Consider the following 22,931-nt stretch of genomic DNA (forward strand, 5'->3'; position numbering starts at 1 on the left):
TTTTTTACAAATTTACAATTAAATCATTTCATTGCCCCTACCCCAAAACAATGAATGCCCCTTAAATGCTCAGCAAGATTCCCATTGTTTCCTGTGCTGCAATAGTTAAGGACCCGGTCACGTTTGTTGCACAATTGTTGTACAATTGTAAACTGAATTCTTGGAGTTGTGCACATTACTGGAAAGGCTGTCTTAGGTCGGAGTTAGTGATTGGCTCTGTTTCAGTCTGCTTTTGTGACTGAACCAGAACAAAAGCTTCGCTGGTTGGTAAGTTGTCATTGCTAGGATAGCCCTTCAAAAAGTAGATGTAATAGATAAACATCAGGATTAAAATATGACTGTGTCATTTTGTTAAATAAGGGTTCATAAAACATTTGGCAGTGAGATATTTCATTGTTAAGTTATTAGAGGGTCTGCCCAACCGTATGTTATCATTATAAAATATTTGTCTACTGACAATTATGGTAGAGTTTACTGTGCAGCAAACAAGCTATGCTGTGACTTTGCACGAGTGACATGCATGCTTCTCACAATATTGTAGTGCAAGACACAAGTTTCATTTCTTTACATTGGCAAACAAGTTACTAGAAGTTTGTGCAATACAAAGTGTTTTTTCTGTTCCTATAACACAGATTCTTCAACAAAACATTTAAGAACAAGAAAAGAAATCAAATCGAATTAACTTGAACATTTAGACATAAAAACAACTAACATTGAAAACTGAGAATTTTTATAATCAAGAACTATTGCAGCAATTTTTGCAAGACATTTTGAGAAGTGCTTTCCAATAAATCATAATTTGGAGAATTAAAATTTACCTCAAAATTAGTTTATTAATCCCTTTTAAAAAAAAAGAGCATTCAAAGAAAAATGAAACTTTAAACTCCTGAATAGTTTTATCAGGTTATTACATTTTTTGTAAAAAAAAAGGACTGGAAGAAATTTATTCCACCAAGAATGATAACAAAACGTGTCTGTAGCTTCCTATACATTATCATAATACAAAATGTAGCTTTTTTTCAGCAATACATTTGTTCTTAAAAGAACAATCATACTAACCCCAAGTTTTCCAGACTTAGAAACATTGGAAACATTGAAAACATTTACATATCTGACAGTAGCCTAGAAGAAATATGTGTGGTACCTACTTTGTGAAGAAAAAAGAAAGGCTTGATTGAGAAATATGCCCTATATTTGGCAGTAGTTGTGATGATGGACAAAATCATTTATCTGTAATCTACATGTATAACACAGGCTAATTTTATTAGGTTGCTTGATTTTGCCAGAAAATAATAAATGCGCCACTGTCAGGATATCTGTTTGTGAAGACAGAATACCTTCCCCTTCTTCTTACATCACTTTTACTTTAAAACATTCAAGAATCATAAAAACATCTCTGTGGGCTTAAGAAGGTTCCTAAATCATAAAATATGATCAATCCTTCAGCAGATTGTCCAGCCAACATTCCCTGATAGCATCTGCTATTAATAGTCCCTGTGAAATCAGCAGGGTCCGTTGCCATGGCAACAGACTTCTCCTCATCCTGCTCCACAGAATCGTCCTCCATCTTGTCTGAGATTCATCTCGAGAAGCAACCCGGTGACATTTGGTCAAGAAAAATAAACCAGTCGCGTATGAAACATCAGCGTCACGTCGCCGGCGCCGACTTGGCCAACGGGAAGGACACGAGGCCGTAGTCGTCGCCGTCGTCGTCCCGCCATCGCAGCCCCGTGCCGGTACAGGGGTGGGTCAGCTTGTGCGGCAGCGCCCCCCGGTTGATCTGGTAGAACTCCACCAGCTGCACCAGGTCACCGAACTTTGTCTCCCCCTCATCCAGCGAGTAAAACGTCTTGTCCTCAATTATAGTCTGGAAAATATACCACAAGGCTATTTATGAATATAAATATATTATAACAAAAAGGGCCAAACGTTAGGAATGTAGAAATATCTTTTGTACTCATTTGAATAATTATTACTACCGGTAAGTAGAAATTTTCCATTCAGTAATCTGGAAAGCACATACATGTTAAGAAATGTTGAATAAACCTGTGCCTTCCCTATATTGTACTCTCCTAATAATTTACAATATCTAGAAAAACTGCAACATGACCTAGCAATTACATTTCTCAAGTTCGTACCAACAAATGAATAACCTTGTTTTGAACATGTAAAGAAATTTCCCACATAAACACACACACAATGTCATACTCCAGGTCATGCAGAACACCACAGTTACTGTCACAGTGATAAAAGAATGTTGAAGTCTCACCACACGTATCTAGAGCAGGTACAGCGAATGCATTAAAAAGGGGCAGTTGCATGGTCAATATATACATGTACATGAATCATATCACCAATAAAGTCATTCAAATGTCAGCATAAACTTAAGTGTTGACTACAGACATAACAATGGCTGTGACAAAGAGAACTTTGACTTATGCCAACCTTATAGTCGTCTTATGCAGCTTGTACTTACGGTACAAAACTGGTGTGTGGTGCCTGTATGCAATTTATACAACTAAAACAAACAAACAAACAAGTAAAACCCACTCACCGGCTGTATCTGGTAGTGCTTGACTCTCTGGTCGTGGCAGAACGTGAGAACAAAAGTTCCCGGGAAGGTTTGACTCTCTCTTACCAGGTACAACCTGTCAACAGCAACCAATCACAGCACAGAGTCAGGAGAGGGGAAACAATTATAGTGTCAGACAAGCACAGCAAAACATACTGCACCTGTGCAAAACCCATCATGTATTGTGCATAGTATGGCAACACATTTTAAGGATGACATCCCATTTATAGTTTTCAAATGTTGTGTCAGAAAAGATATAATTGTTTGCCTCGGGCAAAATTCTGATGGAATGTTGACCAAATATCCAATGAAAAACAAGAATAACCTGGGTTTTGAGCAGGTACAGTATGTTCTGCCAATATGCTTGTACCATACTGCAGTGCCTCCTGTTGAGCATGTTTAAAACTGCAGTAGGATCCAGGTACATGTATTTGATCTTCATAATTCCAAACTGCAACAGGCCTCCTTTCTTCTATATATACAATCCAAGCAGAATGCAATTCATAACTGAATGTAAAATAATACTTTTGTAATAAATTTGTACATGAAAAGTGTGCTAAAAGAAGACAAAACAGAATTGAGAAATCCACTAAACCTATAGTAAAAAGGCCTTACTTTGGAAAATGTGTATGTTTCAGCTTTAAAAAAAATCAGGAAGACAGTTTGGTACTGACCCATCCACCATGCCCTGCATGTGCATCATGTTGTTGGCTTCGTCTCTGTTGATCCCATGGTGAAACCAAGGTTGTGTCTGATGGACACCTGTCAATCAGGAAAGACTCCATATTTGGATCATTAAGGTAACAAGAATAGTTAAATATACTTGATGTATGCTATATTCTTTGGCAATGCAGTACAGTAATCAAGGATAGCCCAAGCTCTCTTATTGCATATTGGTTATCGTTTCTTCTCATTTCCAGCAAAAGAAAAAAAATTAAATACTGCATCGTCCCGCCACTATTCAGGATCAGTTATCTTACTATTGAAATAAATCAATTTGGTTTATCCACTTTTTTTCAGAAAATCATAGCAAGGCTGAAGCAGCCCTGTTGTATCTAGGACTGTGCCCATCTAGTTCTACATGGGTACATCTGCATGTCTGAGTGGGCATACATGTACATTTGGATCTGGATACAGCCCGACTATCCAGACCTGTGCCTGGAAGTGTTGTTAATCATGGTGATGATAGGACTGTAGTATAATTATTCATGCCCACGTTTCCATATATCATTTGAGCCTGGTCCTGGATAAGCACAGTATTGTATCCAGAACCGTGCTTTATCCAGAATCATTCCCAGGCACAGTTCTGGGTACCACAAACCTGCGTTCATCATCCTCACCTTGAGAAGACAGAAATCTGGAGGATCGTGGTGACAGCAACGGACTGTTACGGGGACTTCCCACCAGGGCTCTGGAACCACTCGAGTGTCTTTTCTGTGGAAGGACAGAACTCAGTAAGGATGTTTGGAAAACTTAACTCAGGGAAGCTGCAGGATATTTCTGCCCATTTTTACCTACCGCTAGTCACATAATCAAGCTTTGAAAATTGGTTTCAGCATAAATTTTCAAACACTTAAAATTTGCACTGCAATTGTGACAGGCTAATTATCAGGTTTCTAGAGGAACATGACCATTATGTTCTTTACCTTCAGTCCATTTCCTGTCCTCTTTCTTGCACAAATCTTTTGTTCTTCATAATCTTGCAAATATACGTTTAATCTCACCCCTGTGCTGGTTCCTTACCCACCGGAACTTGTGCAATGGCCAAGTGAGTTAAGAGTGCTCGCCTTGCATTTGGTAGGTGTATCGCTGTAGGTCTGTAGGCCTTTGGTCATCGGGCAATCCGACCAACGGTCGAGCTGGTACCTCAGGTGATACAGAAAACTCTGTGTAGTATTCTAAGTATCTTCACTAACTAAGTTTCACAGTTTCACTAACTTACCCTCCAGGACTGCCCCTCCTCCACTGCTACAGCCACTGCCTCGTTAGGGTTGGCGATGACTCGGCCTCGGTAACCGGTGAAGTCCATCGCCACACGATTCTTCCCACCTGGACCCTGCGGACTTCTCTGTAAAACAGCGTAACACAAAACATGTAAGAACTGGGGATGAAGTAATTCTACTAGACTGTGAAGTACTGCAAATGCAGGGTATAACCATGTTTTTCTTCCACGACTCCACTGCTAGTCTGGTTACCAAACCTATTTCAGCTGCCCAAGTCTCTTTCTCCTCTCTCTTAGATTTGTGGAGACTCAGCAGCTAAAATAGTTTGGTAAGCAGGCTAATCCACTGCAGCCTCCCTTTGTGTCCATAGATTTCAGATCCTTGAAGTTTATGGTGGTGCCTTCACATTACTCAAGAGTATGAAGGTGCTACAGTTGTATGTATGGATGAATTTGTAATGGTTACTGAGGAGTCATGAATGTGGAATGGTAAAGGTGATGTTCATGTACACAAAGTCAGGGCTCTCTCTACTTTCATTCCTGATCAGAATTTTTCCACTTGGGACCAAGAAAAAAAGCGTCTTGTCCCCCCTTGACGGGCATAAAATGGAAAACTTCATAACAGGTTGTCAACAGCTATGCAACAAAAATATCTTCAAAATCTAATATGAAGTCGACGGACATTTAGATGCTAAAAATAATTTCTTAATTGTACCAGTTTATTTTATCCTTCTACTAAGTTCTAGATTCTGAGTGCCTTTGGTCCTACAAAATGTTCATTCCATCAAACTTAGGGGTTGAAGAAAAATCTCGAGTTGGAGAGAGTATAAAACTTTTTATGACAAAGAATTTGAGTGACACCAACACACGACAGTATTATAGTAAGTACACAGCTGAGGAAGCTTTTTAACACATGTAATTGTATGGGTTTAAAGGTTAGATAGCAAGGATAAGCTAAATTAATTTTCTAGTGTTAGCCCAGATCTTTGCCTGACAGTGTGTAAATTTTGACAGGGCATTCTTAAAACAAAATTGGTTGACAAAAAGAAAAAAAAAATGCTGACAATGTGTTATTTACAGGGACCATCCAATGATGTCGACAAAGAACGTTCGGATCCGCATTTGGTAACATTTATGACTTGCTATGCAGAATGGCCACCTTCTATGTTGCTTGATCAGTGAGGATACCAGTATATAAAATGGAGACCCCAAACTTCTTGAGAAAAGCTGAAAGGAACACTTCAGCCACGTGCATACTCACCGCCCATTCTTCCTTGGCCTGGCTTTCCTGCATCAACACACGCTGGCGATAGCTGCCCAGGTTCCACTCCTTGGAGAAAGACCAGGATGGCAACATTTGGAAATCTGCTCAAGTTCGTCTATCATTTGCTAACGCCATGAAATTCTGATAAATTTGTATGCCAAAACCAGCTTTCGGGTACGTCCCTATGTTTTAACACCCCTATGTTCTGACAACCCTATGTTTCAATGACTTTATATTCTTACACCCCTATGTTCCGACACCCCAATATGTTCTGACACCCTGCCATGCATGTTCTGACACCCCTAAATGTATGTTCCACAAACCCTAACCCTATGTCGTAACATAGAGATGTTGGACCATAACATAGTTGGAACAAAACATGCTGTTAGTAATTCAACTGCAAAATTTTCTTGCATGCAAAAAGTTCTCCTACTGTGACTAAATAAGTTTTTAAGTATTAGTGATATTTTTCAAAAATTAATGTTTGGTGTTCAACACCAGAATTTAATCCACCTTAGAATCAACATCCAATTCATGATAAATCCTGATTGTTAGTATCACTGGATGGTCCCGAATTAGTGCAAATTACTGGCAAACTCAAACATAACGGATGTGAGATGATATGGTGATGATTGTGAGTATGGGTGGGGGGTGACATGTACAGAGGAGAGCCAACCTGTGGTAAGGTGCAACGACTAGGTCTCCACACTTGGTCAGGGGTGGACTATAACACAAAGTACGCCACAAAAAGGGAAGGTTTACAAACTACAGGATGGTGCAGTTCTTACAGGCATGCAGTGCTTGAATTTGTTAACTCATAAGTTTGAATTCTATACATTGTCAACTGAATATATATACCGTCATTTAGCTATAGCAAATCTATGCATCTAAAACATGAAAATGGAAGATTCTGATGTCAAATCCACATCAGTCTGCAAAAGAAAGCAGCGGATAATCATCTAAAATTAGCTAGGATATCAAGGATCTTAATGTATTGCACAGTGATTTAGCAAGCCTGAAATCATTTTCCATCATTTCAGTTTTGTTTGACCTAACACTATGTCGAGTGGCAGAGGCAAAATTTTTGTCTGTCATGAGTGGCAAAATTCTGTCAAATGATGGAAAGACAGACGCTGGCTAGAACACTGATTGTACAACTGAAAAAAATCAATGTAGTACATGTTGTATTTTGTTTCCATTCTTGAAAGATTCACAGCTGGTTTCACTCACAGGTGAGATGATGGGACTGGGACAGCCCTCATCTGAAAACTTCCAGGATTTCTTCGATAACTCGTAGTTCTTGTACAGCAGCTGTCCATACTGTAACAAGAAATCAGAGATTTCAGACCTAGCATTTTAGGTTTTCATCTATGTATGTATGACATACTCTAATCAGGACTAGGACTGTGCATGCTAGAAACTGTGCATGGTTGGAGAGCAGTCATATACTGTCAACTTCCAGACAAACATACACACAAACTCACAGACAACCCACCCCAGACAATACAGATGAAGTAAAAATTTCTTCTGACACTAATATCAGTATTGCACTAGGTAGACTTCACAGAGTATTATTAATATCTGAGACCTTTAATGGATCAAATGTCATATAAAACTGTCTCAGCCATAATTACCTTGGATATTCTGAAGGCTGTCAGCCAGCACTGTCTTGTTCTCTCATCTTCTGCACACAGACATTTGATGTCATGCTTTTCCACATTTTGTCTGGAGGGCTGTAGAAGCAGAGATAGGAAATATATATAGTTTTTTTTCCACAACCATAGAGTGGAACTTGTTGCCACTAAGTATAGTAGAGTCATCATCACTAGACATCTTTTAACAAAACTTACAGTTAGAAGTGCAAGGGTTAGGTGTGACAATTCGTTTGGTTTAATATAACTAGCTGCTGTCATACCACGTGCCTGCAAAGCTGGTGTGTTATGCCGAAGGGCAGTTACATGTAAATGTATACCCGTAAATTGTTTCCACACTTTAAGCAATGTTAAATGCCCCCTCACCCCCCCCCCCTACAAAACGGGATAAGAATGCAAAGAAGAGAAAAAGATTACCTTGATACAGAAGCAGAACTCTGTTGGCGCCCCAAAGACCTTCTTCCCCTGTGTGGCTGTGTAGATGTCACAGTCGGAGTACGCACTGAAGCAGTGCAAGTGGCGAGGCTCCTGTGTGAAAAATGGGAACATCAAGAGACGTACAGATCTCACTTTTTTCAAAGGTCCCATAATTTTAGAAAGAAACCTTCATTTGTTGAAATATAGCATCCTTTCAAGTCTGTTCAAACTCATGCAAATGTCACCAAAGTATGTAGATGCTGCAGTTTGATACAAATTTACAAGAGAGCGAAAGGAATCTCGCTGCTAAACATTATTGGGTTTACATTGATGATGGTTAGAGTTAGACATCCTGATAATGAGATACACAAAAAAAACTCTTACTCAAGCAACAGGATATATTTTGAAAACTGTACATTTCACTACATTTCATCAGTGACTAACATAAAGTAGTGGATACTACCTGAAACGTCTAACAGTTTTCAAAATCTATCCAGTTGCTTGAGTAACAGTTACAGTTTTCTTGAGTACTGGGTTTATTTTCAGGACTGGTGCAGGACTTAGCTGAGGCAGTATGCATCCCTACCATACATGTGTTCAAAACTTCAATTATCATATATACGATAATCTTTCATAAGACTAGCAAGAAAACATCCTGTTGGTAAACATTATCCCTTCCAACCAAAATTTGAATGCTACTGACCATGGAATTGCCTTTTGTGGAGTAGTACAGCCCCGAGCCCTTTATCACCACCATCACTTTTTTCCAGTTTTTCTTGTGAGCGTCTCTGACGTGAAGCCACCCCTGCAGGTTGGGTACGCTCCCTGGTGTTGCTAACAAGTTCTAAGGAAAGTTTGAAATTCAACTGTCATTGTGAGGAAGGTTTAAGACTGTGATGATACCTAGATTTTCAGGTAACGTTACATGAAAAAGTATAACGGCTTGAGTCAAAATGGTTCTACATGTATAATCATAGTTAAAGTATTGTGTCTAATTAAAATACAAATATTGCCACTAATTGTCTTTTTAAAACCTTAAAAACATTTCATCATTTCTACAAGATGATATACAATCATGGCCTTAGATTGTGTAGTTAGCATTTTCTTTGAATAACTATATAATGTTTTACATTTGGAGTCCTCTAGCAGTTTGCAAAAGCTTTAATCCAAACACACGCACACAACATTGCTAACCCCTTGCATAAAATCTGTTACTAGGCATATGCATGTTGCAAAGGACATAATTATGAATCTGTATGTACATATTATGATCTACCTTGAGGTCTATCTTACCTTAGATCTATCTACATTGAGGTCTATCTAATAGACTTTATACTCACTAAAAGCTGCAGGTTTCTTGCCATTTCTGCCTTTTCTGAATGAGACCCAATTTCCTCAAAGTTTGTCACCATATCTTCAGGGAAGTATTGCTGAATATAAGGAAGTAAGATTGAAATTAATTCACTGAAAAGGCTGGTCTTATCTGTCATTCAATTCATATCATGTACAATATACAATGTCATGTAGATATACCAATCATTTCATATCATGTACAATGTAGATATACTGAGTAGATAATACATTGTAAGTTATGAGACCTACCGAAGGATTGCAGAAGACTTCGTATTTTCTGAAGTCTTTCTTGAAGACCAGCTTGTTGCTGCTGTCCCTTCCCCAGGAGTTACACACCTGTAGGACCTTCTCATGGTCCTCCAAATTTCTCTCTGCAATAATAAAAGGTATTAAATCATGAAATGAAAAATGCTGCTAATGATTCATACAATATATCAGTCTAGTGGCTAACTGTGGTTAAGTCACCTGCATTGCATGGTCTTTTATGCATGTTGGCAGAACGTACTGCACCTGAGCAAATCCCGTGAGGTATTGTGCATATTTATAAGTGGATTTTTATTTGCTACATTGACATGTACCACCTATGTAGTATGACAGTAATAACACCAATGGTTTTTGAACAGTGTCTAGTTTGATTCACACTAAGTCTTCCTAAATTATGATTTGGGCAGGTAACATTTGTCTGTTGCAGGTAATTTTCAGTGTTACCTGAACCGGAAAAGATTGTTTTGAACCCTGCATAAATAAATCTTGAACATGCATACCCAAGCCAAGAGGCACAATGTGTTCCATTAACACACAGTTCTTCTCATCGGAGCTGCGACAGCGAAGGGCGACCTCGCTGCAAACCTCTCTCGCTGTCATCTGCTCGCCGACATCCACCGCCTTGCTCGTGCCGTCACACTTGTGTATCCTGATGCTCACCTGTCAAAGACACAATAATTCTTAAAAATTTACATTCAACTACTGATCATGGCAACCACTGAAATTAATACGACACACAACAGAACACAACGCATGACAGAATGTACCAGACAAGAAGAAATGTAGGAAATGTTCAGTACCCTTTTCATCTCCCTGTAGTCTCTGTACTCGTCTCTGCGACGAGGCAACACGGGACTGGAGGTTTCTGTGGGTCTCTTTAACACGGACGAGCCCTGGTTAACACATGAAGGGACACATTATGAGGTGATTTACTACAGTTTCAGGAAGAGTACATGTAGTAGGGAGTAGTTACACCCCATGCTCTGACCCCATGCTGTCGTTCCCACGCGGCTATGTTTTGACAACTCAGCCTATGTTATGATAACCCTAACATTATGTTGAAACGTTGGGGTATCAGAAAATAGGGACGTCGAAACATAGGGGTGTAGGAACATAGTGCTATCCCTTTGACCAGTGTGCTTGCCCGAAAACATGAGCCGTACGCGTGGTGCAGCCAACATGAACTATCATATCATAAAAGAGTCACGCTTCGCCTCAGGCTTAACTTCACTGATTTACCCTTTTACCTACAGCACAATTTCAAAACACGTATTTTTAGGACTTGGTGCACTGATGACAAAACAAAAAGACGTGCATCAACATATGATCTAAACATTGTAGACATTCTAATTTTAACATAATTGATTTTGGTTCAAAATTACAAATAGCTGTTGCCAAGAGCGACTGCATGGAATGGATAATTATAAGTGGTAGTACGAAACAACACATTGCATGAATTACACTGAGCCAATAGTTTTCATTTCAATCAAACATATCCTTGCTCGCTCTGGTTGTTTTGGCCTTTTTTTAATCATCTGAACGTGCAAAAAATTTCAATTTTATCACAGACTACATTTTATTGGAAAGAATGTGTGATTCAGAAGCATACAAATGTCAGTAACTCTATAAAAGTCTTAAAATGCACCAGTGCACATATATATTTAGCCAAACATGGCATGTACCGGTCTGATTACACATGCACATACATGTGAAATGTTGAGCCCTGATTTTACAATTACACAATACCATCTTACCTGGAGCCAATGCTCCTGTACATAGCAAACATAACAAAACTTTCTGAATGCTACGTACACACATGTATACAATGTCTAAGAAAGCTCTAGTAGGATTATTGCTCTTACCTTAATGCGTGGAACAAGGGTCTTCAACTCAGTTATACATGTACATTGCATGGCTGTATACCCCGATATAGACATGATCATTTCATTTAGGAATCCTTTTGTTCATGATTAATGAAAGAAAACTTGTATCGATAACTTGCCTTTCTGGTAACGTTATGCATGATGGTAAAATCCACTGTCATTTCCTCAACATTTATGGTCTAAGAAAAGACTGCCGACCTTGTCACGTTGCCCCGTTCGTGTAACAGCTTTGTTAGAAGACTTATCTGTAGGTGTAATGGTGACCTCATGCGAAAACCTTGAAGGGAGAGCCCGGGGGCGTGCAGTGTACTCACGTGTGTCTACATGTGTGTAATGTCATAGCTTACTAAAGGTGGGGTTAAAAGAGATCAACAATGGTGGTAGGGAAGGTACGTGACCTACATGTATTATATTTGGGAGGGTAGGTGACCCAATTAAGTATGATTTGAGATAATCAAAGATCAGATCTATAAAATAATAAATAATTTGGTTCTTCCACAAAAGGATGTTTTTGGCTGTTGATGTTGTTTGTATGAACTTGACTAAAATCTATATCAGCCCCTGGGAGGAATCAGCCCCTGACAGTGAGATATTATATAACACAGGCTAGGTTGTCATGAAATGTTAGCACTAGTGCAGCCAATGCAGGCCTAGAATACATCCTTAGTTGTAGAGTCTAAACACAAGAGAAGAACTCACCATAAATCTCTTTAAAAATCATCAAATGTATGATTCACTTGTGGACTCTCCGGAAGTGTGATGACGTCAGGAGCGAATCAAAAGTGGCGGGAAGACTTCCGGAGAGTTAGCGAGTGGATCATACATCTGACGAAGGTCGACGAGATCGACCGGAAATCAATGGTGAGTTCATTTCTTGTGTTGGAACAAAAGTTTATTAACTGTACAACATGGCTTCTACCGACACAGATGAACTTTTATCTGAATATACATACATGTACATACATGTATGGCTGTGTCTGGGGCTATCATGTGGAACAGCATACCAGAGGATGCATGGTGTGCTCCATCAGTGAGAATTTTCAAACAAAGAATACGGTAGTTGAGAAATTTGAGTTGCGGACTGTGATTTTGGACAAGATGTGATTATTGTGTTAGGTATGTAGTAATTTATTTTTGTATTAATTTGAATTTTATTTACTTATCTATTGTTATCCCGTGACCACCCCCCCTCAACTGGACCTCTGGGAAGAGCGGCTAAGGCCGACAGGGCATTTCCAGTTTAAATAAAGGCTATTGATTGATTGATTGATTGATTGATACATGTATCCTGATTGAGTCCTGTGTATGACTTACTGTGTCTTTCCTTGGAGCAGAGGCAGTTCTTGGACTGGTCATCCATGATGTTGGGCTGGCTGAAACAGGGAGGTCCGGGAATGGGTTTGGGGTGGGCGGAGAGTTGATGGGGGAGGAGGAGATCCTGTGATTGGGCGAGTGGCTGTTGTTCAGGTTGATGTGGACAGGCCTGTTGGAAACACATTAATTGTTTTAGTCAAGGTTATCCTGACCTTCACACACCATAATCCTTTGGTCTTAAAATCGAAGTTAATCCTTCCAATACCTTTTGTTGTGTATTGGGCAGTGCACTAACATCAACTTAAGCATTGTGAAACTGGAGGCTAAAAATTGGGAAAGCTAGCAAAATCTTGGATCTTACTGGTACAATCTTAGTATAATTATAACAATGTGACCTTGAATGGTCCAAAATTCTGACCTTGATGGTCTAGTCTGTGACATGAAGCTGTTGTTAGGCGTGTCCCTGTCCGTTGCTAACAGCGGCGTATGTTCCTCATCAACGGGCTGCTTGTCCATGGCGTGCTCCCTTGCCTCGAAGTTCATGTCTCGAATCAGCGCATCCAGGTCAACATCATCATCTGCAAGAGAAACAGGTATTGTACAAAATGAAGACATTGCATATTTGGGATTTCAGACTTCCAGAAGGTATTGGAGAGTTCCTGATGCAATCCTCAGCTTCCTGAATTCCCCAGTTTTTTATAGATCCCGGCCAGAGCCATTTCCTGTGTCTGACCTTTTCCCCTGTCAATCCTCTCTCCATCGACATGCTGTAAACTTTCTCTGTGGACAAACAGACACACAAACCCACAGCTCAGCCACCCAAAACAATACTCCCATACCCCTAAGTAATCATCAAAATCTACAAAATGAAATTTTGTTCAAAGAATAAAAAAGACAAAATGTCTCTTTGTCATAAAAACCACAACCCTGTTTTCCTCAGCCTTTTAAATTTCTTACATCCGACTGGCCTGCTGAAATCAATGACATTCTGCATTTCTGTGATCGAGCTGTGAGAGACAAAAAGTGCCTCAGGTGGCAACGACAAGACAAAACCACCTCAGACAGATTTCTATAGAGAAACCAAACGAGACTCCAGGGACATCCCTACAAAAGACTTCCTGTTCAACCCACAGATCAGTCCTTATATGGAAATACGAGCCCCTGGCTTTCTTACTCCCCATATATGTTAGCGCTATTCCTCTTTGAATATTCCTCTAGGATGATTTCTTTTCAGAGATACACAAAGGAACGTATGCCTCAGTACATCACTCAAGACGTCCCACCAGAGTGTCTTTTATCTCCTTTCTGTCATTAAATGCGATCTGAGAACAAATTTGAAAGAAGGAACATAAAGAGCAAACCTTGAGTACCACTGCCAGTTCCAACCAGGGCAAAAGCCACGACGACTTCCAATAAGGTTTCATGTACCAAAAGGTTGCAAAAACCGCTGAATCTGCAATTTTGGTTCTTCTATACACTCTACATGTAATGTTATACTTGCATAACCATGTGCTTTGAATAGTGTCTATTCCATGGCAAGGAGAAGAAAGAAGAAAAGGAGAAAGAGAAGAAAATGAAAAGAGGAGGAGGAAAAATGGGTACACATCATAACTGAATGGATTTGCTGACTTTCCCATCCGACCTTCAGGAGACAAGTTCACAGATTAGCTGCATTGAATGAATCGAGGAGGATCATTGAGCTATATGAATTCAAATTTACCAAAAAAAATGTTGATCTACATGTATGTTCCGAACAGACTTCTTGATCAATTCATTTGGCAAAGGAGAGGGACAGAGGGACATCACACTGTCTTATTCTCACTTACACCTTAAAAAGATATTTAAGCTTAAGAAGCAACATGCCACGGCACAAGCTTACTACTCCTTTTTTTAGATTTTTTTTAAAGATTTTACAAGACGTGATGTTTCAAACATGTTTCAATAATGATATCAAATACCTTTTGCACAGATTTTCTGATTCATAGCATCAAGCTTTTATAACATTTCAAAAACGTGTGCATCATCACTTTTTTAACAGTGTGCTGTTAAAAAAATTGATCTTAAGAAAATCACGTCACCCACCTTGATGTGTTAGCGCTGCAACCTGCGTCTGCAAAAGGAGGCAGCTCGTGTGAGATAAATAGCGAGTAACAAGGTCTCCTGCTATCTCTGCTGACATCATGTAATATCATTACATCACCATGGCAACAGATCAGACCCTCACAGGCTCAGTCTAAGTAAATCTGCATCACAAATACTGCAAAGGTATGTTTTATCTTCAGGGACCCCAGGATATCAGTGGAGCATCAGTTCTGTTATAAGGCAGAACGTACTGCGCCTGCACAAAATCCAGATTTTTCACTTTTTTGCTGGATGTTTGGTCACCGTTGCATCAGAATTTTACCCATTGCAGACAATATCTTTTCCGACAAAACATAAATTTTTGAAAATGATAGACAGGATATCACCTTTACATATTGGAATACAACCTTAAACAAGATGTTCAGCCTAAGTGTTATGCACAATACAAGTCCCACAGGTGCAGTATGTTCTGCCGATGTATAAGTACATTCATAAGGATATCTGTACCTTCTGGACCTGTCCTCTTCATCTTTGTTACTTGCTAATAGTTCTCAGCAATTTTAACATATCTAGGACAGTTAGTAGTAGATTACTGGTGATTGCAATGACTCAAAACTCTGCAATTACACACAGGAGCAGATCTATTGTATTTAAGTTACTACTATTTAGGAAAATTGACAGCAATTCTACCAAATTGAGCTATATTCAAAATGATAGCATCATTCTGAAGTTGAAATTGTGCTAAACCTGATGTTTTGTAATGCATACATATATCTTTATCCAGTATGCATTACAATATGAAAGATGTAATTGTACTATGCAATACGTTGTCATTTGCAAAGATAGCCTAATATAATAGTGATACTTATATAATAGGTCATCTGCATTTGTGCAAATCTATTTCATTATCAGCCAAATTATTACTTATCATTAACTGTCCCACTTTTTGAATTAGAGTTGAAATGTCATTCTTATTTTGTTTCAGTTCCAACTTTTGTTCCACATCTTAATAATAATATGATTGTCAGTTGAATGACCAATTGCCCTACTTTTCTCAGAGCAATAACCACTTAAAATCTCTTTTCTTATTATGTTTCAGCCTCATCTTTCCTGTCGCGTGTACTGAATGGCAGTTCTAGTGGTGTACGTTTGTATTCATTGGCAATGAAACAAATCATTACAAGGGTCAGCTCAGGCAGAACAAATCTGGTAACGGCTGACCCACAAAAAGTACAGACGTAAAAGTAATACGAAAAAGTGAAGAACTGAATTAGAATCTAATATTCAGTTGGCAAAGGACAATCTTTCAATGTTGAAGGTTAACTTTCCTATAAACTTGTAGACGTCACATGTTTGGCCACATCTGTACACCAGTCGATACTGTAAATCACTTTTATATTTGCAGAACTTTTATATCCACGGTTTTCACTGTCACTTTTGTACTGCAAATTTATCATTACTGTGAACAAATAATTCCCTGACTTTCTTTCTTCTGCACCTGCCACCACAGCGAATATATAATTCCATGAACATGCCTATTTTTCTCAGACCACGAGATATTGCTACCACAAATATAAAGTGATTTACAGTACCTATAAAAAATCACACTTCCTTTACAAGGATGTCTACATGCTATTGAGACAATCATGTTTAAAAAATGGTTCAACTCACTTCCTGTAGCGGGATGTCTCCCAGGAACCCCCCCAACCCAGCGTGTCGCATCATGTTGGGTCGGCGGGTCTCCGATGTTGCCATAGCAACACGTGATGCCACGGTCTGAACTAGTCTCTTCTCAGTCAGCCTAGGAGTCACACCATAGGGCTGGAACAGAACAGGTACACTTTAGGATACTGGAGTTTTCTTTTACGTGACAACTAGCAAAGACTCTCACCTGCTTATGTTTTGATGCCTATCAGACATCTTCCTCAGAGTTTCTGACTGACAAATACTTAAAGCAACAAGAAGCATTACTCCAGTTAGAAGTTCTGAGGAAGATGTCTGATAGGCATCAAAATGTAAGCAGGTGAGAGAGAGTCTTTACTGTTCGTGTAAAAGAAAACGCCAATATCCTATGTTCTAACCCGATGAAAGTATTTTCAGAAGCAAGAACAATTCATTTTTCTGAAACTTATTTGAAGAAAATTCTGATTCCATTCTGTGTCCATTATATACTAACACAGTGAACTGACCTTTGATTGTCACAGACTGTAAATTTGCAGGGACCTAATTTCGTCGCAAGAGAGGAAATGAGTCCGTTTTTCGCTGTCTTTTAAGTTCGCAATTTGTGGTAAATGAAAGGAAATAAGAAAAGAGTTTGATCATTACCTGTTCCTGGCAACCCTGATAAATGTGTCTGGGTACAAGCAGCCCAGTAATTGACTGCCTTCAGGCTGGTTTTCCACAGAAGTGCCGCTTAATGTTCTTCTGTTAGTAGAGCTGTGTGATGCTCAATGCCTGCAGGTGCAAGAAGACAGAAATAAGGTCCGTGGCAATCTAGGGCAAATTTGGAATCAGAATATAAAAAAAATTCTAATATCACAAGAGACAATGATGTGGAGGGAAGCATGTAATTTTGAATGAAAAATTTTGATAAATGAGATATTGCTGTTACTCCTGTCCCAAGAAAAAATGGTGAATCCAGGAACAAATAAAATTGCAACAGATACATGTCGAGCCCTGATATTATATATGTGGCAGTGATTTCTATTCATTTATGGTGCTACTGCATGGTCGACCAACATGTAGTGTAATATTACTTTAGTTTATGCTTGCGAGTTACAAAACAATCGTATTGATGATGAGCTGAGTCAATGTAACCAAAATCCCTTGTTCTCTTTTTCAAGAGATGTATTGATTTGGTTGCTCACAGTGTGGGTTTCTATCTATAATATACACTTGACAATTATAGCTCACAGCATCTCATCAATGTTAAGGACAGGAAACAGGGTTCAGAACTCGGCATGTGAGAACGGCATGTGAGAATTCAAAGTATTAACCTTGCTATGTAGAAACGTGACTGCTACTGTAGTATATAGTAATAAATTGTTGGCACTACAAATCATTTAACCCTCCCCCAGCAATGGACCAATCATCTACTTCACTCTGCATCATCTATAGCAGTAGTCAGTTGAAAGAGGGTTAAAAAAATCAATTCCCGAGGGAACAAATTGGTGCAATTTTGGGAATATTTTCAGAGCCAATGTTACACTGAAAGAAATACCTACGCCCCCGAGGTGTCGCCAAAAAATAAACCGCAGCTTTTCTCAAGGGTCAAGGTGCTTAATGACAAGATGGACAGCCTGGGTCCCCTCCCAGTTCCCTGTCTTTGGTTGAACGCTGTTGAACTTTGCCTGGATGGGAGGATGTGACAGATGAGGGGTGTACAGAAAACTGCCATGTCAGTACGTTTGCTGACACAGAGGCAGCTGGTTCCCACATTAGGGCCCCGCACGTTCTGGAACCCTGCCACAAATCTGGTCTCCCAATGGTGGGGAAGATACAGCAGATGGTGACGTGTGGAACCGAACGAAAGCCAGATTTCAAATTACTAGTAGGCTGTAGAACTGAAAAGAGCTAAATATGGAAAAAAACATGTGCCTGTAGATGCACTAGTCCAAAAAAATTGAATGTTATAAAAAAGACTTTTAATTAGTATTCAAATGCTAAAGTGACTTTTAGTAAATCCACTTTACTGTGTAAATTTCTTTTTTTCTTTCTTGGAAAATATCAGGCATAGTTCTCACTAGGTTATTTGAGCGTAGGGGCCCTGTACGCTGTGACTTGGACCCCCTATGCTGTGATTTAGCCCCCTACAACCAGTGTAGGGGTGTTGGGGGGGGGGGGGAGAGAAGCCTCATAATCTTCCAAATAATAAAAATACAACTTTATTTACATAATACAACTTAAGTTGGATAAGACTCCTGAAATTAATTCCTAGCAAAAAAGACTGAGATTCGAGTGCAGTCCGAGTTGTTGACATTCACAAATACTCGTTAAAAAGAATACAGTACAATGTACAGTACGTGTAATACTCCGGCCTTGACAATTCTCCAAGGTCATTCACTCAGGTGAAACCTGACCTTCACGTGTTGGCCGCTGCCTTACACGTGACACTTGATGGGGAACTATTATGACAGCTTTTGTCAACCTACAGGCCGACAACAAAGGGGATCTTTTACAAATCAGTTTGTTTTCTCTTCAGCCGAACTGCAAACAGTGGCATTCTGATCTGACAGTTTTCCATGCTTCGGTGGGAAGCGACAACATCACTTTGTCTCCCAACAGGGTTGTGATAATAGTGTCTGGTTGGGCGAATAAAAGGAACAGACATGAATGAACACAAAAGGGGCAAGGATTACCACCTGTATTCCACAGGTAAGGTTTCTGAACACCTGTCCTAGCACAGGTGAAACAAGACACCACACACAGCTCGAGAGTAGGCATCTTCTAAGCCATTAAATAATCTAACTAAAAGATACATACTGACAGATCCTGTTGAAACATATTAATCTTTTTTTTTAAGTATGTATGTATGTATGTATGTATGTATGTAAGTCCCATAGCCTTCACGGCCGTAGGGGCATCATGACAGCCAGCAGCATGTCTGGACTTGTCACGATGACTCCTCAGGCTTATAATCTTGGCGGCGCCTATCTCCTCTCCAAGATTTGGCTGATACAGACGGGGTTCGCCAGGCCTCCGTCCGGGTGAATGATGTAAATCACCATGTGGCATATACAAGACGGAGGTCGCCAGGCCTCCGTCCGGGTGATTTGAAGTGAATCACCAACTCCATACAGTAGTGTTTGTACCATCGCACACCGGGGCATGCCCCTACTCTTTTTCGAAAGGTGTGGTGGGATCTTTAACGTGCTCGAGGTGTGGCTCTCCTCAAACACGGGACCTCCAGTTTACGTCCTATCCGAGGGACGTCCCTAGCCGAAGCTAGGTACTCATTTACACCTGAGTGAAGTGAGGAAAATCGTGTAAAGTGCCTTTCCCAAGGGCACAAGATCGGTGACAAGGTGGGGTTCGAACCCACGACCTCTGGGGTGTGAGCCGAACGCGCTACCGACTGCGCCACACGACCCCACTTTTTTTAAGTATCGTTCACATATCTAATAGTATTAGTGTTGGAACCCAAACTTCTAAATTGGTTCAATGAATGATAAAGTATCAGTCAAATTTGTGGATTCTGAAAGCTCATAAAAAATCATTCAAAACTCCAAGTGGGTATTTCATCAGTATGATACCAAAATGAACGTTAACACTAGTTATGTTAATGTTCCGACAACTCAACCTACATGTATGTTCCGACAACCCAAACATAACAGAGAGATGCATATCTACATGTCACTTCAAACCTTTTTTTAACCTTCTTCCTGCTGCCTAACCCCGTAACCAAGAGAGAATTGGTAGACAAACTGCTACTTTGAAGTGCTAAAACTATCTAACGATAGATGCCCATACCTTAGTTGATGACAACAGGTTCAATCTGACAAAACTTCATGGCAACAACAACTTTTTAACTGCCTGGATTCTGTGTTCACAATGCTCAAACTTGAAGAGCAGCATTTGCATAAATCTATATCCACAAGAGCTATGTTTGTTTGAAGTATACATGACTAAAAGTCTAAAGCCGATAACATTAAAGAAACAATGCACGGTTGCTGATATCTTCCACGCATACGCATAACACAATATTTGTCTTTTTACCTGAGTCATGACTGTAATCATAATATAAAATCGTTGCTCTTCAATATTTGCACAGTGGCATTTATCAAATAAGTCTTCAACTTTCATCCCATATTTCCTTCATAAGATAAGGTAATGCTTACATGTAGCTATATATAAGCTTATCTTACACTGTATCATCATAAAGTGTGAAATCAAGACTTTATTGCAACTTTGAGTAATATTGGCTCACGTTAATGGCACACTTATACAATGATTTATTACACTTTTTATCGGTAGAATGAAGCTATTTTGGCTTTGTCTATATGGTCGGTTTCTAATAAGTAATATGCAAATCAATAGTCAGTTGATAAGGCTGCGCAAAGTAAATTTTGTGGTTAACATTATCTGTGGCCATTTTTACAGATAAGATATACATATTACATAACATATGTGAGTGAGTGAGTGAGTGAGTGAGTGAGTGAGTGAGTGAGTGAGTGAGTGAGTGAATGAGTGAGTGAGTGAGTGAGTGAGTGAGTGAGTGAGTGAGTGAGTGAGTAGATGAGTGAATGAGTAGTTGAGTAAATGAGTAGGTGAGTGAAAGGAGTGAGTAAATGAGTGAGTAGGTGAGTAAAAGTGAGTGTGAGTGAGTGAGTCAGTCAGTGAGTGAGTCAGTCAGTGAGTCAGTTAGTGAGTCAGTCAGTCAGTCAGTCATTGTGACTACTACATGTGCTACTATCATTGTTACTTTTAGCAGGATGCATACTTGCTGCAAACTATTTTCAGACATTCTTTTACCACCTGGAGAAAGAAACTAAAGTCCACCTGCTTTATCTACAACAGTTCTCCCTTTGTCTACCTAATACGTCATCTATTGGCCCAGTTGGCAAGATAGCTCCATCAACCAAAACTTTGTTCCAGACCATGAAACTTTCCAGATTTTATCTGCCCGAGCACTTTGCACATATGACATTATCGCAAATAAAGCAAACACTTAACATACCATGCAATGCTAATATTGACCTTTTTTGGGCTTTTTTAATTACATATTATGGATAGCATCAGTACCTTTATTTGGTATACTGTAAATCACAATTTTTTTGCAGTACTTTTATATTTGCAGTGACTGCGACCACTTCTGTACTGCAAAATTATCAATATCCATTTTCGGTATGTTGACTTGACCACTGTCAGAGGGCAACAAAATTTCTTGTTTCTACTTCCAAAATCAGGCGAAAATTAATGCACGCACTGATGTCATCCATAAAAATTACTTGCTGTGGCTTAACAAACTTTCCAACAAATGCCATTATCCAAATCCAGTTTTCTGCTTAGCGGGTTTAAGTTTTTACTTGGGATTTGCAAGACTACAATTTGTAGTTTTACAGAAGTGAAAAACTGTGAATGATGATATATTTCTATGGGCAAGGCCTACTGACACAAGAAGTATAAAATCATCCATACATAACTTCTGAGTCGTCTTGTTCAAAACACAGCTAAACACGTTTTCCTGTTAGGCAAACATGCCATTCATGAAATGATTTATACAGTCTGACCTTCCTTGTTGCTTGCTGTGTCTGTTCGCCAATATGATTCCTGTCGTTCCCTGCCAACCCTATACAAACATCGCTCCAGACTCATAAGTCAGAACACAGGACCCATTGTTTATTGAACAGGTACTTATCAGGGCAACCTTCATCACACACATCAGGCAAAATTACCCCTTTCGCTGTCCAATTTCACACTGACACAAGGCTCAGGTGATTTGAGGTCAATTTTCCTATTCTCTCAATCTCTGGACCACAATGTTCCCATAGTGTTGCTAAATCTAACTTTAAGGCAACTGATTTGTACTGTTGTCTACCTTAAGTTTGTATTGTTAACTCAATCAGTGAAGCTATTGTTAATATGCATATCTGTATCTTTATCTGACATTTTGCTGCATACTTTTTCAAGCATAAATATTGTTACTCAAGAAGGTATGTAAGGCTAACATATTTGACCTATCCCAAGGTCTTGGGATGACGAATGTCAAAGGTAAAATTGACCGCATGGTCTTAATTGTTTTTTGTGGCAGATGAAGGTGTCGCAATACAGTATGGGTAAAGGAGTGAAGTCTGCCAAGTCTAATATTGTCTTATCGAATATCAACACCTCAAAATCTGCACCAGATGGCAAATCTTAATCCTGCAAGTTTGTTCTGAAAGTGTAAAATGAGAAAACCACTAATACAACCACAGTTAAACCTAATTACATTACATGCTGATGGTTTGATATGTACTGCCCAAGGGGTTTCCCATTCCTTGCTCCTCATTCTGTGTTCTGATTGGTGGAAATGCTAATTGCTTCAATTCCAACGACAATAAGAATATGCAACATGAGTGAGTTGGGCATGATAAGCATATCTAATCTGCTCAAACAGGTTCTCTTTCAATGACTGCTGAGTTCACCTCTGATGGAGGTACTGTGTTCACACCTGTAACTCATGATCTTCTTGATAGACCTGTTTGATTTT

General features: G+C 39.4%; 1 protein-coding gene and 1 non-coding gene across 7 annotated transcripts in view; both read right to left on the reverse strand.

The window, feature by feature from the left end:
* Nucleotides 1-6: 6 nt before the first annotated feature.
* LOC109478701 (growth factor receptor-bound protein 14-like) overlaps nucleotides 7-22,931 on the reverse strand; it is a 37,485-nt gene continuing 14,560 nt past the window's right edge. For 2 of the 6 annotated variants that reach the window (XM_019780400.1, XM_019780401.1), the window contains exons 2-20: nucleotides 17,069-17,197; nucleotides 16,415-16,564; nucleotides 14,744-14,771; nucleotides 13,080-13,239; nucleotides 12,662-12,830; nucleotides 10,265-10,357; nucleotides 9,965-10,124; nucleotides 9,450-9,571; nucleotides 9,188-9,277; nucleotides 8,551-8,691; nucleotides 7,848-7,958; nucleotides 7,413-7,511; nucleotides 6,958-7,098; nucleotides 5,776-5,844; nucleotides 4,515-4,640; nucleotides 3,913-4,006; nucleotides 3,247-3,334; nucleotides 2,555-2,648; nucleotides 7-1,867 (exon numbers count right to left, since the gene is read on the reverse strand). In XM_019780400.1, the coding sequence (XP_019635959.1) occupies nucleotides 1,649-1,867; nucleotides 2,555-2,648; nucleotides 3,247-3,334; nucleotides 3,913-4,006; nucleotides 4,515-4,640; nucleotides 5,776-5,844; nucleotides 6,958-7,098; nucleotides 7,413-7,511; nucleotides 7,848-7,958; nucleotides 8,551-8,691; nucleotides 9,188-9,277; nucleotides 9,450-9,571; nucleotides 9,965-10,124; nucleotides 10,265-10,357; nucleotides 12,662-12,830; nucleotides 13,080-13,239; nucleotides 14,744-14,771; nucleotides 16,415-16,498 (2,088 nt within the window). In that variant the 5' untranslated portion in view covers nucleotides 16,499-16,564; nucleotides 17,069-17,197 and the 3' untranslated portion in view covers nucleotides 7-1,648. Of the gene's footprint in view, nucleotides 1,868-2,554; nucleotides 2,649-3,246; nucleotides 3,335-3,912; nucleotides 4,007-4,514; nucleotides 4,641-5,775; nucleotides 5,845-6,454; nucleotides 6,503-6,957; nucleotides 7,099-7,412; nucleotides 7,512-7,847; nucleotides 7,959-8,550; nucleotides 8,692-9,187; nucleotides 9,278-9,449; nucleotides 9,572-9,964; nucleotides 10,125-10,264; nucleotides 10,358-12,661; nucleotides 12,831-13,079; nucleotides 13,240-14,743; nucleotides 14,772-16,414; nucleotides 16,565-17,068; nucleotides 17,198-17,967; nucleotides 18,016-22,931 lie in introns of those variants that run through there. The other 4 variants (XM_019780403.1, XM_019780402.1, XM_019780404.1 and 1 more) reach the window with 4 other exon arrangements.
* Nucleotides 19,758-19,832, reverse strand: Trnav-cac. The gene has a single exon. It is a non-coding gene; the product is annotated as a tRNA-Val (tRNA).

The sequence above is a fragment of the Branchiostoma belcheri genome, unplaced genomic scaffold, assembly GCF_001625305.1.
Source record: "Branchiostoma belcheri isolate BF01 breed outbred unplaced genomic scaffold, Haploidv18h27 scaffold45, whole genome shotgun sequence".
Lineage (NCBI taxonomy): Eukaryota > Metazoa > Chordata > Leptocardii > Amphioxiformes > Branchiostomatidae > Branchiostoma > Branchiostoma belcheri.